This window comes from Talpa europaea (assembly GCF_964194135.1).
Source record: "Talpa europaea genome assembly, chromosome: 9".
In the NCBI taxonomy this organism is placed as follows: domain Eukaryota; kingdom Metazoa; phylum Chordata; class Mammalia; order Eulipotyphla; family Talpidae; genus Talpa; species Talpa europaea.
Genome location: NC_140076.1, coordinates 108,545,831 through 108,566,357, shown reverse-complemented (window position 1 = coordinate 108,566,357; position 20,527 = coordinate 108,545,831). Strand labels below are relative to the sequence as shown.

Below are 20,527 nucleotides of genomic sequence, written 5' to 3'. Positions count from 1 at the left end.
AGGGCAAGTTAGGGTAATTAGGCAATTTTAGGGACATTGCAGGAAGGGATCTCTGAAGAGTTTAGGAAGGCTTCAGAGATAAGGACAACTAGAGGAATGGAACTAATTCCACTGGGAAAAACAAACATCCCAGGACTAAGGACAACACTGTTAACGCTGGCCTTGGTTTCCTTCAGGTGATAAAGGGAGGTGGAATTTGGGGAAATGGAGAGTGGTTTAATTAGGGCAGCAGACTCATGTCTGGTAGAGCACAGTCCTCCCCTTTGTCAGAGTGCAGGGGTATTTATGCAAGGGGGAGATGAGGAGGGGTCAGCACGGAGACCGGTGGGCAGCAGTCTGTTTTTCTTCATTAGCTGATGTTTGACTTTCTCGTCCCTAAAATGCAGGGGTGCTCATCTGGAAGACTGGGCCATACAGATAAATCTATCAAAAAGGGGGAAGATGCAACAAATGGGGAAAGACAAACCTGTTAGTTGAGGAATGTGAAGATCCCCCCCATTCAGTAGCAAATTAAGTGAGACAGCCGAGAACTAACAATCACAAAGAGACAGGTGCAGCTTTAGAATAATGAGGGAAAGAAGGTACATATTCCCTGAGACACGACTCCACTTTGGCTTCCTTGCCCCTCCCTGGCCTGGTTTCAAGGCCTGGGAGTCCCACTTTATTTCTGTTCCTTTTCTCCTCAATAAACTTTTTCTTTCTCTAAACAAACCCGCCTCTTCTCGCTTGCTGCCCTGAGCGTCTGCGAAGCTCCTGCTGCGGCTTTGTGAGACACCAACCCGTGGGGGTCTAGTGGCTGGGGCTCTGCCCTGCCCCTGCAGCCTGGGCTCTTCCTGGCTGGGATACTAGGCCCGACAATTCCGCTATCAATAGGAACTGATTTGTAATTTAATGGATTGTTTTAGAACATGCTTATAAGGTTGTATTGGCTATATATTTTTTCCTTTTATCTGGGGAACTGGTGTTGGGTACATAATATCTTTTATATGTTTGGAAGAATGGGAGTTTGGAAAAATTAAGATTTCTTGGGAGGGGAAACTGGTTATGAGATCAAACTAAAGGTTATGGTTTGACTATCAACATTGTACTACTAAGCTTAGCTGGAGCTTTCATAGAAATTGAATGCTTTTATTGTTGCTGTTTTCTAATACTTATGACAAAACTTCCCAGAAATGGAGATTGAAGGAAAAAATTGGTAGTCTTTCATATGATTGATCAGAGGAAATTTTATGGCTCCTCAGAGCTTCAGAGATACTCTGAAAAACTTCTTCCTTTCCTAGGAAAGACAGATGAATTAGGCCTCCTTGGTATTTACCTGGCAATTGGACCTTAATGGGAAACACTGTCACTTAGGAGAAATGTATAACTTTGACATATACATAAGTGTTAGTGGTTTTTTTTTAAAAAGGTTTATTTATGATACAAGACTGGGGTGTAGGCCAGAGATGCAGAGAGGTGGGGATGAGAGGATTCCCCAGAGACAGAGTGGGGAGCAGAACATGTGGACTGACTGAAATACACTGCTGAGGGGAGCAGCGGGCGAGACAGGAGAGGTCTGCTGCACCATGTGGGTCACCTCCCTGGCCAGTGGCTGTGAATAGCTTCTTAGTGCTGAGACTTAACCCCTTACATCACAGGGGAGCCCCCTAAATTGGTGATCTAAAATTTATAAGAAACCTTTACCTACCTGATATGTTTAAGTTGTCAGTTTTGATTGTTTTCCTACAACGTTATTGGCTATTTCAATAGTCTGACATCTTCAGAATTTTTTTTAACTTTTTTTTTTTTTCTAGAGGCATGTTATTTATTTATTTGTTTGGTTTATACATGCACTGGGTACAGTCAGAAGTGTGGGAGGGTGAGAGAATTCACCAGAGCCAGCGCGGGAAGCAGAGCAGGCAGAAGGACCGAAGTACACTGCTGAGGGGAGCAGCAGGCGAAGTCTGCGTGCCACGTGGGCCTCTCCTCTGGTGGCGGGGGAGCAGCCAGGGATCAAACCGGCGCTGCAGAGGCCGTAGGCAGCTTCGCAACCCAGCGCTCAACCGCTGCGCCACCGGGGAGGCCCCTTCAGAATTTTTTTCTAGAGAAATTAATGCAGCTTCAACTCATTCCAATTAATGGAATTCTTGACAGTGAGAATTTCCTATAAAAGACTGAACTGTTGGAAATAAACATGATTTTTGTTAAGTTTTTTTTCTTTGACATCATACAGGGTTTTTTTGGGTATAGTTTTGGCTGGCAAAGGATCTGTAACTATGCTACATTTTTGTAAGCAGAACTTATGTTTGCATTTTCTCTCTTGATATCATGGCATGAGAAGGAAAATACTAATAATTTTTATTACTTGTGACACTATGCCTATTTTTGCATAATTTCACAGGGAATTTTGTCTCTTTTAACTATAGTATTGGATACATGTCTCATCATGTGGCTTGAATTTTTTCCAGAAGTTGTATTGAGCTAAGCCATGAAGAAGAGACCCTGACATTTGCTTTCTGGGTTCCAGAGACCACTAACGTAAGTGAGGAAGCTTGTCTCCACTGACAGGACTGGAAAATCCCAGAGAGTAAGCTCTGGAAACCTGAAGAAGATGAAACCCCAGGTGGAGTCTGGTAACCTGTAGCCTTGAGCTTGAAGCCTGATGGCCAGCGCTCACCAATGCCACATGGAGTATTCCAATAAAGCTAAATTGCTGCATGGTTATTCTGCCCTGTGACTATGCAAAGGTAGGTAAAATGGATTGGAGGTAGATTTAGTTTGCCAAAGTATTTTGCACTATTATTGGCTAGAATTGGAATGAAGATGGAGAGAAAATGATTGTAAGCAAACAAACAGTTTTAAGACTTTTATTGCTGGGATTTTCTGATACTTTGTTTGCTCTTTTGTCCTGATTAAAGTCTCCAGATTCTTTTATTTTGGCTTGGACTGACGGACTATTTTCCAGAAATGAAGACTTGGACCCACTAGACTTCCATGGACAATGCCTGGTACTAGTTTGTTGTTTCTCTTCCACACACTGGAACCCTGAAAAAAACCTAAGGCTGTACCCCCAAGATCTTTGTCACCTTGGAAATGGTGGGGGAAAAGGAAAAAGGGGGATTTAACTGTGATATTTACAGAAAGGGAGATTCCAGGTTCCCTTTCCCACCAAAGGGTGGAGCCAAGCAGCAGAGGAGAGAGGAAAGAGGACTTGGAAAAGGTATGTGGAACAGGGAGACTTGTGAAGAAGCTGTGCTTGCTTCTTCACCTTGGACTTGAACCAGGGACTTGGGGCACATGGAAGGAGACACTTGAAAGAGACAGATGTTGGGGAGAGACCCGTGAGGAGGCTGGCAATGGAAGCCTTTATCATGACTTGGATTTTTGCTCTTTTCCTTCCAGACTCGCCTGCCCCTTTCTGCCCCTCTCCTGTGGGTCCCCATCAGAAAGTTTCCTGGGCTTGTGGCAAGCTTTCGGGCCTCAGTGGCCCCACTTTGGGCCAACCCTGTGTGACTGGGTGTTTATCCATGAGGGGATGGGTAATTTTGGGTGTTTCATGGGAAAACTTTCAAACTATATTCTTCTTTCTCTACCACACACAAATTGTATTACGGTTCCTTTCCACTGAACGTCTTATGTACTGGAATATGTTTTTGTCTGCCAAGTCAGATGGCAGAACCTATTTAGAGTAGGAGGTCTGGAGGTCCCAAGGTGCCACTCACTCCTGCCCAATAACATAAGCACTTGAACTTTGTGGGGGTGGGGGTGGGGGGGGTGAGAAGTGTGAGAGAGAAAAGGCCGAATGATAACTGATTCTACACTGTTGTTTTTGAGCTCTACAATAGAGGACTCACAGCAAATGAAGGAAACTTTTCTTATGGGTTTTGCAAAGCTCAAAGTATAAATGCAAAATCATTCTGGCATGCACAATGTTTGGTAGCTTTATGGAATTACTAGGAAAATGCTGGGGTGGTGGTGAGCCTAGGGCTAAAGGTCCCCACAGCTGGCACAACAAACAGAGCTGCAGTAATGGCAGAAGATGCTCAGGCACCCACTGTACGGAAACATTTCTGAAGACAAGAAATACCTAGAGATTATAAGTACCAGGAATAATTAAGGAAGGGGGTAAGGTAACATGAGCTGGGGGAAACATGAGAATGAATGAAGCCGTGATTGATCTATTTCACACCAAAAGGCTGTGTCTACACCATGTAACTGATGCTATTCTAACATTAGATAAAAAGACATAGTCTCAGTTACCAAGAAATTTGTGGTTTTGTTGTCAGGGCAAATGTGCGAAAGCAGATAATGATAAAAGCTCCTGGAACATTTTAATAAGATTTTTTTATTAGCGTTTGAAAGACTTCTTTAAACTATGTTTGGACAGTTTAATCCATTCACCTTACCTCCCTCTCTATTTCAGAAGAAAACTGAGGCTCAGAGAGGTTAAGTTCTTTTTTCCAAAACCACACTGGTGAGACTAATAGACAACAGGGAGGCCAAAGTTCCTGACGCTCAGAAGCACTTTTGCATTAAATCACAATACCTCATTCATTAAATGGACACCTCTATACTGGTTTCTTCATTCACATTTTTCACATTTACATGGACAAAACATTGTACTGGAAAAAATATGACTTCTCAATCTTAGGTAAAGTAGGTAGGTCTTATCACTAAGGCTGGTCCTAAAAAATGAGCTAAACATTATCTAGGAAGTTATAATAAACCTACCCTCTTAACAAAGATCAGGCATCTAAGTTTGCACCAGCTTAAGCTTTAGTCATCTGTTCGAGAACTTTGTAACATGAACACTTCTCAGCAAAGCTAACTGGAAAGACAGGAAGACAAAAGAATGTTGGTATTTACACTGATAACTTGTTAGAAATTACCCAAGGCAAAAAAGTTTTAGGGTTTACTTCATCCTATAAGAGCATTATCAAATAAATTAAGGAGGTAATACATAACCAAGGAAGTTAAGTTTAAAAGCGAGTTTTTCACGAGCTCTAACAGTCTTCAACTTTCTGCCATCTATTGTGTTTATAATACTATCCATACCTCTCCTAAACAATTTTGATAAACCTTTTTCTCAAAAAGTGCATTAAAGATAACATCACTGGGCCTCCCCGGTGGCGCAGCGGTTGAGCGCTGGGTTGTGAAGCTGCCCGCGGCCTCTGCGGCGCCGGTTCGATCCCCGGCTGTTCCCCTGCCACCGGAGGAGGGTCCCACATGGTGCGCAGACCTCTCCTGCCGCCCGCTGCTCCCCTCAGCAGTGTACTTCGGTCCTTCTGCCTGCTCTGCTCCCTGCTCTGGCTCTGGTGAATTCTCTCACCCTCCCGTGCTTCTGACTGTACCCAGTGCATGTATAAACAAAACAAACAAACAAATAAATAAATAAAACATGCCTCTATAAATAAAAAAAAAATAAATAAAGATAACATCACTGTCTAAGCTTAGGGCACACAGAAAGTCACTTCTCAATTACGGTATTTTTCAGGTTGTACACAAATATTCCACTAGCCAGGGTAAAGGAAAGGAAATATGCCAACTGTACTTTTTTTCTAGCCCCTAAAATTTTTAAAGTTTGTTTTTAACAGTTCGAAGAACCTAAGCAAACATCCCATTTCATATTTCCAAGTTTCATAATTATGGTAACTTGTCATTTTGGTCTTGTTAAGTAAGAGTTAACTTTAGAGTGTCAGTAACTAGAAAAGGAGAGCTCATTCTCAGAAATTGAACTCGAGGACAAGACCAAAAGCTTTTCTGTAAGTTATTACACTTCCTGTTTTACTTAGGCAGCTCAACATGACCATTTCAGGTAACAATGCAGAAGTTAAAAAACCCAACTTCCTCTTTATAATGTCTAAAAACTTCAGCAGTTAGTTGTGAGAATAGTTGGGTTTTCTAGTGTCTATAGAAGTAGTTGCAAGGAAATGGGAGACCATCATGAAATTCACTCTGGGTTCCCAGCTTTTAGAACATGTAACAACGATAAAAACAGTACTAAGATGCATTCCCTTTCCCTGAAACCTATAGAGTGTTGTAGACTAAATTTATTGGGGGAAAAAAAGCAGCAGCATGACATAAATGCCTTAAAAAACCCCAAAATCATATGCAGTCCAGATCAGAGAAAATACAAAAACTTTAGAGTTCCTTCAAGGAAGAATCAATACAAACTAAGGCTGAAAATGTCTTGTTTTTTAAATGTTTGTAAGATTGTGAAAGTTTATAGGTCAAGAATCACTTTTAATGATTATTTAATGGTTTGTGACTGCTAGAATAGTCATATCAGCACCTCTTGTTGAAAAATAATTTTTTTTTTAAAAGAGGCATGTATTTATTTGTTTTGTTTGTTTATTTATACACGCACTGGGTACAGTCAGAAGCACGGGAGGGTGAGAGAATTCACCAGAGCCAGAGCGGGGAGCAGAGCAGGCAGAAGGACCGACCGAAGTACACTGCTGAGGGGAGCAGCTGGCGGCAGGAGAGGTCTGTGCGCCACGTGGGCCTCTCCTCTGGTGGCCGGGGAGCAGCTGGGGATCGAACTGGCGCCGCAGAGGCCGTGGGCAGCTTCGCAACCCAGCGCTCAACCGCTGCGCCACCGGGGAGGCCCGAAAAATACATTTTCAATTCTTGAATTCAAAAGGAATCAAGCTTGGAGGTAAAGGGGGCAAAATAGGAATGAAGCTGAAGATCTGATATACTTTTTTTTAAAAAGATTTATTTATTTATACAAGAACCAGGGCACAGGCCAGATATGCAGGAGGATGAGAGGATTCACTAGAGACAGAGCGGGGAACAGAACTGGCAGACTGACCGAAATACACTGCTGAGGGGAGCAGTGGATGAGACAGGAGAGTTCTGCAGAGCCATGTGGGTAGCTCCGCGGTCGGTGGGGAGCAAACCGGCTCTGGGAGACACTGCAGACAGCTTCACAGCACTGTGCTCAACTGCCTGCACCACCGGGGAGGCCTAGATCTGATATACTTTTACAAATATTTTTACTTACAGATTCACAAAAGAAATATAGATTGGTTTCATCTCTGGGAATAAGAACTGAACAAAATTTCTACAATTACAAATCATATGAGTTTATTATAAAAGACTGTCAGCTGTTTTTAATTCACATTAACAAAAATATTAATATAAAAACTGCTGAATATAAAATTCAGTAACATTTTGGGTCAGAGTTACCTTACTAATTATGATTTGCTTGCTGTGTCATTAACATTAGGTAACAAAAAGAAGTATGCTGGGAGACAAGAGGAAACTGGTCACAGATCTATTAATGTTATCAATTTAAATACTGTTTGTATCCAAGGACATCTTAATATGCGCTTTGAAATATATTTATTCTCCAAGTTTAATGAAAAAGGCAGTCTAACCCACTGTCATAGACACTGAATAACACTTGTAAATGCAGAATTGCTTGGGCACTGAAAACTTCCAAGTTTTTAAAATTATTTGTAATGGTTTGTTATAACATTATTTTTGCTTAAAATAAGTGGAGCATTAGCCGAACTAACAAATGTTTGTTATCCCATCATTTTTACTGAATTAAATTTCACCTGATTCACTATTTGCCAGCGGAAGTTCATATCTAAAACCTCACCCTACGCCCCAACTTCACATGTATGACAGCCAATTTCCAAATAAGAGAACACCCTACGCCCCAACTTCACACATGTATGACAGCCAATTTCCAAATAAGAGAAAAACTGTTAAAAGTGTTCTTCAGTGGTTGAGTGTTAAGCATATTCTTAGCATTTCAAAATGGCATGCGCTTGTAGGCATATCACATTAACTTAACAGAAGACTCAATCCCTTCCACCATCCCAACCTCTTAAAGTGTTCAGGTACATTGACAGAGCACTGAAGAATGTACATTCTGTAATAGCCACAATGGGGCACATGTAACTTTTATCCTGTAACAAGTTATCCAGCGAAATCATTCCAATGTTCAAGCCCTAAAATCATGCTATTTACTACAAAGCCCTAAAAACTGGTCAGAACGGTGGTGCTGTCAGAAAAAAAGTTAATCCACCTTCTTGTATTTCAGACACTTTTAAAGAAATACGTATACAAACTGAACACTGACTTGTCCGACTGTAATCAGACACTACGGTGGTGCATCAAAGGTAAAATGCTTTGTCCAGATTTGAATGTGTGAGCGTGAGGTTTGTGTTCTATGCAAAACCTTCATGGAACTTAAAAAAAAAAATAGGTTGGTCTTCTTGATTTGTTAACAAGAAATAAAACTATTCAAAAATGATCGTTAAGAGAATGTAAGATGCAAGGGATGGAGTCACCTCAGGAGCCGTATCTACAAGCACAGAATGAAGGGCCTAACAAGAAAACGGGGTTCACATACTGAAGCAAATGTCCTACATCTACTAGTGCAAATTAATTCAGCCGATAGTACATGAGAAAAGAGATGGGTCTGTGGAGGATCGGGCAACACACAGGCACCTCTCCCGGCTGATTAGTGACAGCAAAATCACTTCCTGAGGAAGGAGGAGCAAAAGGGAAGTTAAGAGGCCACTCTGACCAGGAAGTGACTCGCCCTAAACTAGCCTCAATCATATCTAAAAATGGGGGGATGGGGTGACCCCAACAGCTAAGCTCGGCAAAATAACTGCTGGTTAAGTCGCGACAGCACCATCGCCCCATGTCAATTACAGAAGAATCCACAGTCACGATTCAAGAAGGGAAAGTCTCTTCTCTCGCAGCAAAGCCACTGGGCTGTGCCTGAAGCCCGGGAGAAAAAGAAAAGAGTTGAGAAATGAGGAACTGGGGCCACCGTGAGGCAGAGGACAGCCCCTCAAGAAGGAAGCGTCCCGACGTCGGAGAGCGTATGCTAGCGCGGGCCAAGCAGCTCTTTCCTCCTAGGGACACCGCGGGGGTCCCCAAGGCAGCCGGGTAGGGCCCCTCTTCCCTGCCGCGAGAGAAAGTCCGAGGGAGAGAGAGGCGGACCCCTTACCTTCTCCTCATCCGACACCCGATCCTCGAAGTCGGCCATCTTGGGCTGCTCTGGCCCAGCCCGGCCCGGCGCGAGGCAGGCCGGGAAGGGAGCCGAGTGATGGAATCACCGCGGGGGCCGTCGGAAGGGCCCGCCCGGAAGCGCCGGCAGCGAGGGCGCCATGTCAGTTGCGGGCGGTGGGGGTGATGGCTCCTGGCGCCGGCGCCCGCGCCCCAGGAAGTCACATTTGCCTGAAGTGATATTCAAGTCTAACATCTGAGTTACATTCATTCATTCCCCCGTCATTATTGCACGCTGGGAGCGTGGTTCAACTGTGCTTGGCGCCAGACCTCCATCTGCTCCACGCCACCGTGCGGGTTTCCTCTGTACCAGTGATGGCCGAGGCAGCCGAGGCAGCCGAGGCCAAGGGGCTAAGTGCTGCTGGGTCCCTAGAACATCAGTGACTTTTTCAAACCCCGGAAAGGAGTGAAAGGCGATCCTCACTGTATGGAAGCGAAAACACCTCCCTCCGGAGTGACTTCTCAGTCCCGTCCCTACGGAATAAGTGCCGTTTCCCAGCCCTGCCCGCCCTTCCAAGGAATCGGCAGGCCCTGCGCTGAGATGCGCGTCCGCCTTGGAATCCCCTCGCTCCCCTCTCCCCGGGACTCAGCCTTCAGAAAGGCCAACTTCAAGTCCGCCACTATCCCAAGATTCCCGACGCCCGGTTTCCTGCCCTTCTACCCTCCCAGCCCCCGGTGCCTGCGGGAGCGGCAAGATGGCGGACGGCGACGGCTCGGGTGAAGCCGCGACTGCTGCGGGACCTCCTGCCCCCGCTCCCGGCCTGAGCCCGCCCTCGGGCTGGAGGGAGCGGCTGCGGGCCGGGCTGGCGGGGACTGGGGCCTCGCTGTGGTTCGTGGCGGGGCTGGGGCTGCTTTACGCTCTGAGGGTCCCGCTGAGACTTTGTGAAAATTTGGCCGCGGGTGAGAGGCCCAGACCTCCCTGGGGACGGGCGGGGCCCAGCAGGGCGCCCGGGGTGGGGGCCCGGGGGCGGACATCCTCTGTGGTCACCGGAGGGCTTCGGAGAATCAGTCGGGGATGCGCCCCAGAGGGTTCTGTTGCTCTTGGGCGGCAACTCGGCAGCTGATTGTCAGCTGAGCTGCAGTTGCCGGCTACTCCCTAGCGCGCAGACGATCCGCCCTCTCTCGCACGTCCTGGTTCACCCGGGGAAAGCCTGACAGACTGTGAGCTTCAGGTGTAGGACGGATGAGAGCTTTCTCAGACTCGGATGCAGAATTTATATACACCCCCCATCATTGGTAGGAACTCTTGAAAAGCATGCCTTTCAGTCTCCTGCGGTTCAGCTGAGTGCCCACACGCAGATGACAAAGATGCGCTCTTCTGTGTTCCAGAGGTCTCAAACGAAAGAAGTTGTTGCCGTGATCTTAGCTAACCATTCTCGGGTTTTAAAATAGTGCTGTCAACTCGTTTTAGAGTTTTTTCAGTTCTTTATTTTACACTCTTTATCTTGAGTAATAAAATAGAACAGTGCAGGAAGTCCAGAGAAGGCGCCCCAGACAGCTGTCGGTTCCTTCGGTAGTTCATTTCATCATTTGTAGTCTGGACTGAAGACAAAGACATGTAAAAAATGATTTGCCACGTGAATTCTGTAAATATTCTTTAGCTGAAGCCATGGCCTCTTCCATGTCATTACAATATTTCAACTCAAGCAATGAGCAAGGAACCTCAGTTTAAGAAGTATTTCTGCTATGTGATGACTGACTGTTAGTTCCAGGGTTTATTTTTCCATACTGAGAAGAGGCAGCTGTCCTCTTTTCAATTCCATGAGATATCACGAAAGACTGAGAAAGTGCTCGGAAATATTTGGGGCTTTTTAGAACATTGGTGCTGTGTAAATTCAGATAGAACTAACACACCAGAGCAAGTTAAATAAATTGGCCTTCCCCAGACTATTTGAAACAGCTAATTTAGTGTCAGTAAGAGATGAATGAGATGCTTTTTAGTGTTTTGCATACTCAGTGAAATAATATTCATTGAGTTTATCGTTTATTTTTCTACGTGTTAACTAGATAAACCATTAGGACGAGAATAGCTATTACAGATTTTTATTTCTTTCTAAAACCCAGAATATTTGAAATGAATTTGGATTTTAGTGAGTAGGGTGCAGGGAGCTCTCAGTTTCCTGCTCTTTGAGCTATTGTACCTTCCTATCTGATTTACCAAATACATAGACTGTTTCCATCCTGCTAATTTGTATCTCATCAGAATAATCAGGGAATGGTTTTAAGCCTCCTTTGTAATAGGATGCTTGTTTAGCATATGGCCATAAATTTGCAAGGTTTTTTTTAAATTATGACATAAATTCTTAGTTTTATCAAAAACAAGCTAAATGAGCTCATTTTGATTTGCTTATTTAATTAACTGTAAAATGCTACGTTGCTGTGTGAAAAAATTTTAAGATGACACAATGTGAATTTAAAGTAGCTTATTACAACTTTCTCTAATGAATGTCATAGTAGATATTAATATTATTTATGTACCTCCCCACTCATAAAGACACCTGCATGTTTGTAACCAAAGTAATCTGAATTTGCATTTTTTAAAACTGATTTTTTTTTTCCTTTGGCAGTGACAGTATTTTTAAATTCATTGACTCCCAAATTCTATGTGGCACTTACAGGGACATCATCTTTGATATCGGGACTAATATTTGTAAGTAGTTTCCATTTCCTTCATTTGTATTTTGATATTTATCTGAAGATTTATCTGTTTACAATAATTATAAATATGTATAGGTCAGCTTTCAAAATGTGTTAAGTGTTTGAAAAATAAAACAGAATTCCCTTTCCATTTTTAAGGGTTTGGCAGTATTCATTTGTCTTTAAAAGACTAGTATACTGTAGGAAGTAGAGCCTGAGAGATGGGTTGCAAGGGCCTGTAGGACCCAGGTTGGCAACAAAAATGGGGCGTATAAGAGAATTAAACTCCTCATTTACTTTGAGTAGTGGGTAATCCAGATGGTGGCTGCTCCTTCTAAAAGAGGTTAAGGCTAATTTTCGCCATATAGATTTGCAGGGCAATAGTACCAGATCTTTCAGTTTTTCAAATGATTTCAAGAGAACCTGGATATAATATATATATGCCCCCAATTCTTTAATTTTGGCAAAATTGGGCAGAGTAAAAATTCATCTGTGTCTTGAATTCAGCCTATAGATTGCAAGTTGTCTTCTGATCATCACTTCCAGCAAGTTCAAATTAACTTTTCTAAGCCCCAATTCCTCATCTTTACACTGGGGTTTATAATATCTGCTTTATAGGATTATAAAGACTTTGGGATATAATGTGTATAAAAACAAGGTAAATAACTCAGACAGAGTAAGCGTTCATGAATTTTGGCTATTGTTACTCTTTTTTTTTTTTAAAAAAGATTTATTGGGCCTCCCCGGTGGCGCAGTGGTTGAGCGCTGGGTTGCAAAGCTGCCTGCAGCCTCTGCAGCGCAGGTTCGATCCCCAGCCGCCGAGCGAGGGTCCCACATGGCACGCAGACCTCTCTTGCCGCCCGCTGCTCCCCTCAGCAGTGTATTTTGTCACCCTGCCTGTTCTACTTTCTGCTCTGGCTCTGGTGAATTCTTTCACCCTCCCGTGCCTCTGACTGTACCCAGTGCTTGTATAAATAAATAAATAAATCTTTAAAACAAAATAAAATAAGATTTATTATTTATTTATGCATACAAGAGCTGGGATACAGGCCAGAGGTGTGGGAAGGTGAGAGGATTCACCAGAGACAGAGTGGGAGCAGAACAGGCAGACTGACTGAAATACATTGCTGAGGGGAGCAGTGGGCAAGTCAGGAGAGGTCTATTGTGCCATATGGGTAGCTCCCTGGCTGGGGATTGAACTCATGCTGCAGTGGCCGTGAACAGCCTCATAGGTTGCGTCTTAACCCCTTGCGCCACCAGGGAGGCCCCTGGCTATGTTATTCTTGAGAAGTCTCACAGTAAAGGAACCTGTTTAGTTTTTTTTTTTTTAATAGAGGCATGTTTTATTTATTTACTTATTTGTTTGTTTGTTTGTTTTGTTTATACATGCACTGGGTACAGTCAGAAGCATGGGAGGGTGAGAGAATTCACCAGAGCGGGGAGCAGAGCAGGCAGAAGGACAGAGGCACACTGCTGAGGGGAGCAGCGGGCGGCAGGAGAGGTCTGCGCGTCATGTGGGACCCTCCTCTGGTGGCTGGGGAGCAGCTGGGAATCGAACCGGCGCTGCAGAGGCCGCGGGCAGCTTCGCAACCCAGCGCTCAATCACTGCGCCACCGGGGAGGCCCGGAACCTGTTTAGTTTTAACTTAACTTTTCCTTATTTAATTAAACTGCCATTTTTAATTTAAAGAAAAAAATTTCAATCTCTATTAACATCCTTAGGAAGTAGTATTTCCTAGTATAAACTTTGGGAATATACTGCTACAGATAAAAATCTTAGGAAGTGTGGCATGCAGGATCAATGATATTTTTTCTGTACTTTTTTCTCATCTCTAGGTGGTGCTCTCCAACTATAGTAAAAGTAAGATCATTTGTATTAGTGTTTTTTTAAAAATAGGAATTAATAATTGACCATGTTAAAGTAAAACACTAAAGAGGAAAGGGATTTTTGCGTGACTTAAAAAAAGAAAAAATTTGAGGGATTCAGAATGAAAATTGTGTGTAATAATATAAGCCTTAAAATTTATTGATTTATAAAACCCCCTTATAATTAAGCATGTTTTAACATTTAGTCAACAGCATATGAAAATCTAAAGAAAATAAACTATTTTTAAGGAAATGATGTAGTGGAAAAAAATTGGTCTTCTCAAAGCCAGAAGTTGTGACTTAAAGTCTTAATTCTGTTACTTAATAGCTAATAACTTCCAATAAGTCACAAACATTCTCTAAGTCAATTTCCTCATTTATAAAAGGGAAATTTTACATCTATATATATTACACACACACAGATTTAGCATAAATATGTTAAACATAAAATATGTAAGGAAATTAACACATAAAATATGTAAGAAAATAAACACATAAATAAACACACAAAATATGTAAGAAAATTTAAAAAAATTGTCAGATTTTTTAAACCAACAATTTAAATTTACAAAATTAGGAGATTTGAGTAATAATTTATAGTTTAAACTGTATTGTTACTCTTGTAATATTGATGAGTTTTTATTAGCAAAGTTGATTGTGTTTGTAATTTCTTTGACAGCTGGACTTACCAACCTGTGTAGACATACACTGGGATATACTTAGGAGGCAGTCTGGTGTCATTGTTAGAAACTCTAAAGTCAGGCAGACCTGAGTAAGAATCCCAGTTCTGCCATTTACAAGTGGTGCAAGCCAGACCTAGGTATTTGAACTTGGAATATATGTCTTCATCCCTAAAATCAGTTGTTTTGGGGTTAGATGACATAATGCATGTAAAGGAGTTTCACAATGCTTGATAAAAATCAGCATTATTGCTATTGTTCATTGTGTTGGAAAGTTGACTCAAACATTGAAAAAGATTTAACATCATATTCATTCATAAAAACCACCTATACTTCACATAGGGAAGAACAGTTATTACTGGTTACCCTTATGATTATTATAAATTTTGTCTTTTCTGTAGCATGAATAATTTCTTCTTGTGTGATTTCTTCCAGTTGTTTTCAAGAAGTTTTACCACATCTCTTAGTAAAACATATGGTATAAGCCAAACTATAGCCATAGTTGGTGTGATTAACTGCCTTTTTTAAAAAAAAGATTTATTTGTACACACAAGAATGGGGGTACAGGCCAGAGGTGTGGGGGATGAGAGGATTCACCAGAGACAGAGTGGGGAGCAGAATAGGCAGATGTACTGAAATACATTGCTGAGGGGAGCAGCAGGTCTGGCAGGATAGGTTTGCTGCACCATTTGGGTTGCCCCCTGGCTGGCGGGGGATTGAACTCATGTCTACAGTATCTGTTAAAGAGCTCTGTCTTTAACCCCTGCACCACCAGGGAGGCCCGAATTTTTTAATTTGAACTCATCTCTGCTAATCAATTCTATTTTAAATGAAGAATGTTTTCTCTTTGTCATAGATATTTGAATGGTGGTATTTCCATAAGCATGGCACATCTTTTATTGAACAAGTATCTGTAAGCCATCTGCGACCACTGATGGGAGGAACAGAAAGCAGCATTTCAGAGCCAGGTTCTCCTTCTAGCAACAGAGAAAGTGAAACCAGCAGACAGAATTTGTCAGGTGACTACTTATCTAATGTGTTTTCAGGCTGTATAGTTAAGATTCAGTTTGACTGTGATAGCAAACTCATAATAGACAGGTGCCTGTCTTTCATGTACAAATGGGTAAGCCATGACTGATCTGGACAGCAATGATCATCAGAGACTTAGAGTCCCATTTTATTAGACTGCCATCTCCAAATGCAGTTTTTCCTTATAATCTAAGACAGTGGCTCTGGTTTCAGCCATCATATCCACATACTGATCTGCAGGAAGGAGAATAGGCCAGGAAAAGATCACCCTTTTATCCTACAGCAACCAAGGACCCTTTCTAGAAGTGTTACATGCTATTTCACCTTACTGGTCAGATCCTTTGTCAAATGGCCACAGCTAACTGTAAGGGAGGCTCAGTAATCATTTTCTCATGTACATGTGTGGATCTAATAATCAGGGGACCTTATTACTGATAACAGAAGGAACAGAGACAATTAGCCATCTCTGCTGAGAGAACGAAGTAAGGAAAAATAATTTTTCTCTTTAATTGATTTACAGGAACATCAAAATCTGTTATTCATAACCAGATATTCCATTCCCATACTCTAATTAGTCTGTATTTCTACTCTAAATAGTCTTCTATATGTATCCATATAGCTCATATTTGCTTATAAGTAAATATATTTACTACATGCTTATAAGTAAGTAATTAATTATATGTAATTAGGGATGTAAAATTTGAAAGTCCTTTCTGAATTTTGTTTCATTTGGTATTAGTAATAGTCATACATTAATAATACAAATGAGTTAATGCCATAGAGTGCTGTAATATCTCATTTGTTCAATGAACCCAGTTACATTAATTTAATAAAAAGAATACTACTTGAATGCAATTGCTGGTATTTTTTGGCTCTGATTAGAAAAAGTCCCTGAGAAAGTACCATTTAGCCTGAGCCCTAAAGCATGAGTGGGTGTTCACCAGGCATGGTAGGAGGTTGTTTATACTAGAGACACCATACTTAGTGTTGCTTTGCTTCACTGGGGTGGGGGTGAAGAACCATGACTAATACTTAATACAATTTGTTGTTCGTGCCTCGATACATGCTAAAGCACTAGTGGCTCTAACCACCATCTGCTCAACTTTGCAAGACTGGGACTGCAGTAAAGTGAGTGAGGTGCTAGGGCACAAAATTTAAGGAAGCCTCATTCTTAGGGTTGAGTTCAAGTCAGTACAGCTAAAAGGCAAACTTTCTTAACATTTACTATGAAAAGAGTTGTTAACTTCATAATCTTGTAAATCATATGTTGAGAACTACTGATCTAAACAAAGATCTGATACTTTTCTGCTTATGAACCTTTGATGGTTTCTGATCGTCTAATATCTAATCTCCTTTATATAGGATCTGTGCTCCTGTGATGTATAAATTCCCTCAGTCTGTTTTCTAGCCTCATTTACAGCTCTCATCCTCTTCTCCTAAACGCTATCTTAACTGTGCTACGTGGCTTTATGATACTTCCCCTGCTTAGGCTGTTCTTCATCTGGCAACCCACTATTCATCTTTTATAGTGATTCAGTGTCACCTCCTGTATAAAGGCTCCCCTGATTTCCCTAGAGCAAAACTAATTTATTCTCTTGGATTAAAACAAATCTGTACTGTAGCACTTATCATACAGATTAGATGATGTTTCCATAACCAATTCTCATGCTGACTTTAATTCAACTAAACAAGTTCCAATGCTGTGCTAGGCTCCAGGAATGCAAAACTGAACAAAGTTCTATGAGCTCAGATTTTAAAAAGAAAAATTGAAAATAAGATAATCACATTATACTATGGTGAGGGCTAGAATTATGAAGCACATGCCGTGATGGCAGAAGGGAATGACTAGATTCAATTGTATGTTGCTTGACAGCAGGGGTGTTCTACAGTGTATGACTACCACTGTGCTTAGCATACACTGAGTGTAAAATAAATGGTTACATTTAGATTTAACTGCATTTGATTAAACTTTGATTTCCCCCTTTCTTCGTTTTGTTTTTCAGAATGCAAGGTATGGAGAAACCCCCTAAATCTTTTCAGAGGAGCAGAATATAGGAGGTATTACATTTTGCTTTCAGTATAATTATGACAACGGGTTAAGAGTAAGAAGTATTATAGAAATGTTTGTTTTTATACATATGTTACAGCTCTTCTAATTGGGGATACTGATATATAATAATGTAAAATGATTAGTCCAGGGTTTAGTTGTCAGCATCTTATCTGTATTTACTTTTATAATCATGAGAAATCTTGCTTCAAACCATATATTTGCAATACACATTATTATATATTTAGTTGCTGGTTTATGGCAAAAAGCCTTTTCAAAGAATTCACAAGATTAAAAAAATTACAAATGTCAGAATATTCCTTTACAAATGTGCTCAATTTCAAAGTTTGAAGATTCACAGAAAACTGCACTCTGAATGTGAATATGAACCTCGGTTGTGTAACAGTACAGGGTATAATGTCTTTATGATGTGTTTTATGTTGTGATTTCCTATCTCTACTACTGTATCCATTTCTCTTCCAATTTTTACTCTAAATGAGAAAATATCTTTTGAAAAGTATAACCAGAGATACTTTACTTATTTGAGAAGGGGTGTTTTACCTGGAGGTAGACTGGCTATTTACTTACTTGAACAAGAAACATTATATGTTTCTACCTATGGGCACTGTGCAAAATGATGGGGATTCAAAGATGATTAAGCAAATATCCCTGAGCTCATGGACTTACTAGTGTAGAACAGTCACATCCCAGGAAGTGAAAGTTAGACTTTTATGAAAAATTTCATTAGAAATTTTGTAAGGGATTCTGCAAGAACAAGGTCCTTGACCTTCTTACTGTATCTATAAAATAATTTCTAGTCTATTCCTTCTTATGCAGTGTCCATGAAGATCATAGACATTTGTGGGTATCAGTAACATTTATGCTTCTTTTTGAATGATTAGTTTGTTTTAATGTAAAATATAAATTACATTGATATTCATTCTGTGATTCTAGGAAACAGTCATAATATAGCCTTAGTAAATATATGTTTTTCATATATTAGCTTCATTCCAGGTACCATTAATAAATTATTTCTTATGGTTTTACAGTGTGTAGTAAAACTTTGCTAAGTAAACAAAGATTTGCTTTTTCATTTTCATAATTTTCACAAAAAGCTGAAAACTAAATAGCAAGAAAATGTATCTTTGATATCATATATAAGCAATGCTTATAATGTACCTTTAAAATGCTTATTTTTCTGGTAGTCAAATATATGCATATTCGCTGTAGAAAATTAGGAAATAAATTTATAAAAAGAAAGTAGAAATGCTCCTGATCCTACCATGAAGTGATAACTGCTATTAATATTTCCATCCAACCTCTCTTCTATATGTATATGTAGAAATACAATTTGATCATACTGTATGCATAGCTTTATATCTTTCTTTCTAACACAACATGTTAGAAAGTTCCCACAAAATTTCTCCAAAATATGAATTTCTAAAAAACATAATTTTCAGTGGCTGTACTGTATTTTATATGAAGTTATTAAACCTTACCTGTTGCTTATCTATCTGGTCACAGATTATATTTCACTGATAACATTTACACTAGACTGGTATCTCTCATGTAAATATTTAGTCATATCTGCGATTATTTCCTTAGGGTTGATTGTAACACTGGGATTATTGAATCATAGCGTGTGAACAGTTTTTTTTCCTTCTGGTAATATATTTTTTTATATGGGAAATTTCAAAAATATACAAAAGTAGAGAGAATGGATAATGGATTTCCATATACCCATATCCAAACTCAGTGTGAATATTTTTAATACTCTCGATAGATGTTATCTAATTGATTTCTGAAAAAAGAAATGTAAATGTCAATTTATATTATAGCGATATGTGTCCATCCCACCTCACCCTTGACAACATCCCTTGCCAATTAAAAGTTCATTATTTTAATTTATTAATGATTATTAATTAAGTTGAACTTTTAAAAAATGTATTTATTAGCCAGTTTGTTAACTTGCTGTTAATTATTGTTGGGTGTTTTTTTTGTGGGCCCTTCGCTGGTGGCCGGGGATTGAACTGGCTCTGTAGAGGCTGCGGGCAGCCTTGCAACCCAGTGCTGAACCGCTGTGCCACCAGGGGAGGCCCTAATTATTGTGGGTTTTGATTTAAATTTTGAAATACTTCATAGTTTAAATATTAAGAGTTTAAATTTCTAACAGTGAAATCTGGAAAAAAATTATTTTTGCTATTAAGCTTTGAAAGCTCTTTACTATTTTATCATCTAATAAAAATCCATCTGTGTTCTCTTTTGTTTTTTTGATAATTTTACTTTTATTTTTTTAAAGATTTATTTATTTATGCATGCAAGAGCTGAGTATACAGGCCAGAGGTGGGGTGGTGGGGACAGTGAGAGGATTCACCAGAGACAGAGTGGGGAACAGAACAGGCAGACTGACCAAAGTACACTGCTGAGGGGAGCAGCGGGCGAGTCAGGAGAGGTCTGCTGCGCCATGTGGGTTGCTCCCTGGCCGGCGGGGATCGAACTCATTCTGTAGTGGCAACAGACAGCTTCATAGGTTTTGTCTTAACCCCTTGCACCACCAGGGAGGCCCCTACTTTTACTTTTAATACTTAATTCTAATTCACTGAGAATTTATATCTAAGTCAAATTGTTATCTCCCGTCAAATCCAATTTTGTGGGTTTTGTCCCTTTGTTGAGGTAACAATAGTTTGCAATACTTTGTATGATTTAGGGTAATGAATTTGCACCTCCACAGCAAATTAAATTTTGAAACATTGTTTAATAATCCAGCTTTTCCCCTTTTGGATTTTGATGTTTCATTATCATACTCAATAGTTTGTATAGGTTCCCTCTTTTAATTTACTTACAATAAGCTTTTAGACATCGTGAAGTGGAATTTATAGTAGCATATTTTTGAATTTTAAATAGTGTCTGTTCTAGCAGACAGATGCTCTCTCATGTTCAATGTACATATCTTCTTGTGTTTTGGTAAAGATACACTTGGGTGACTGGTAAAGAGCCACTTACATACTATGACATGAATTTGTCAGCTCAGGACCATCAGACCTTTTTCACTTGTGACACAGACTTTTTACGTCCTTCAGACACAGGTATGTGTGTCATATCTTATACTACCTTTTCTTCTTATAAAGAATTACAAGTATTTTATAAAAGTATTATTTTTTTATTAATAAATCTTTCAGATATAATATAGCAGTGTGTTTTGGTTTCAGAAATTAACACCTGCAATTATACATAAAGAAAAGAGTATAAGAGTG

General features: G+C 40.4%; 2 protein-coding genes across 5 annotated transcripts in view; one reads left to right on the top strand and one right to left on the bottom strand.

Moving 5' to 3' along the window:
• The window catches only part of CAPZA1 (capping actin protein of muscle Z-line subunit alpha 1), a gene marked incomplete at both ends in the record, with an annotated part of 39,869 nt that extends 30,859 nt beyond the window's left edge, over positions 1 to 9,010 (bottom strand). The window contains one exon of one of the 2 annotated variants that reach the window (XM_084244233.1): positions 8,957 to 9,010. In XM_084244233.1, the coding sequence (XP_084100359.1) occupies positions 8,957 to 8,995 (39 nt within the window). The remainder of the gene's footprint in view (positions 1 to 8,956) is intronic. The other variant, XM_084244234.1, reaches the window with a different exon arrangement.
• Positions 9,011 to 9,596: 586 nt separating this feature from the next.
• Positions 9,597 to 20,527, top strand: part of ST7L (suppression of tumorigenicity 7 like) — a gene marked incomplete at both ends in the record, with an annotated part of 53,301 nt that continues 42,370 nt past the window's right edge. For 2 of the 3 annotated variants that reach the window (XM_084243369.1, XM_084243368.1), the window contains 5 exons: positions 9,711 to 9,915; positions 11,583 to 11,665; positions 15,054 to 15,216; positions 17,230 to 17,284; positions 20,244 to 20,359. In XM_084243369.1, coding sequence (XP_084099495.1) covers positions 9,711 to 9,915; positions 11,583 to 11,665; positions 15,054 to 15,216; positions 17,230 to 17,284; positions 20,244 to 20,359 — 622 coding nt within the window. Of the gene's footprint in view, positions 9,916 to 11,582; positions 11,666 to 15,053; positions 15,217 to 17,229; positions 17,285 to 20,243; positions 20,360 to 20,527 lie in introns of all 3 variants that reach the window. The other variant, XM_084243370.1, reaches the window with a different exon arrangement.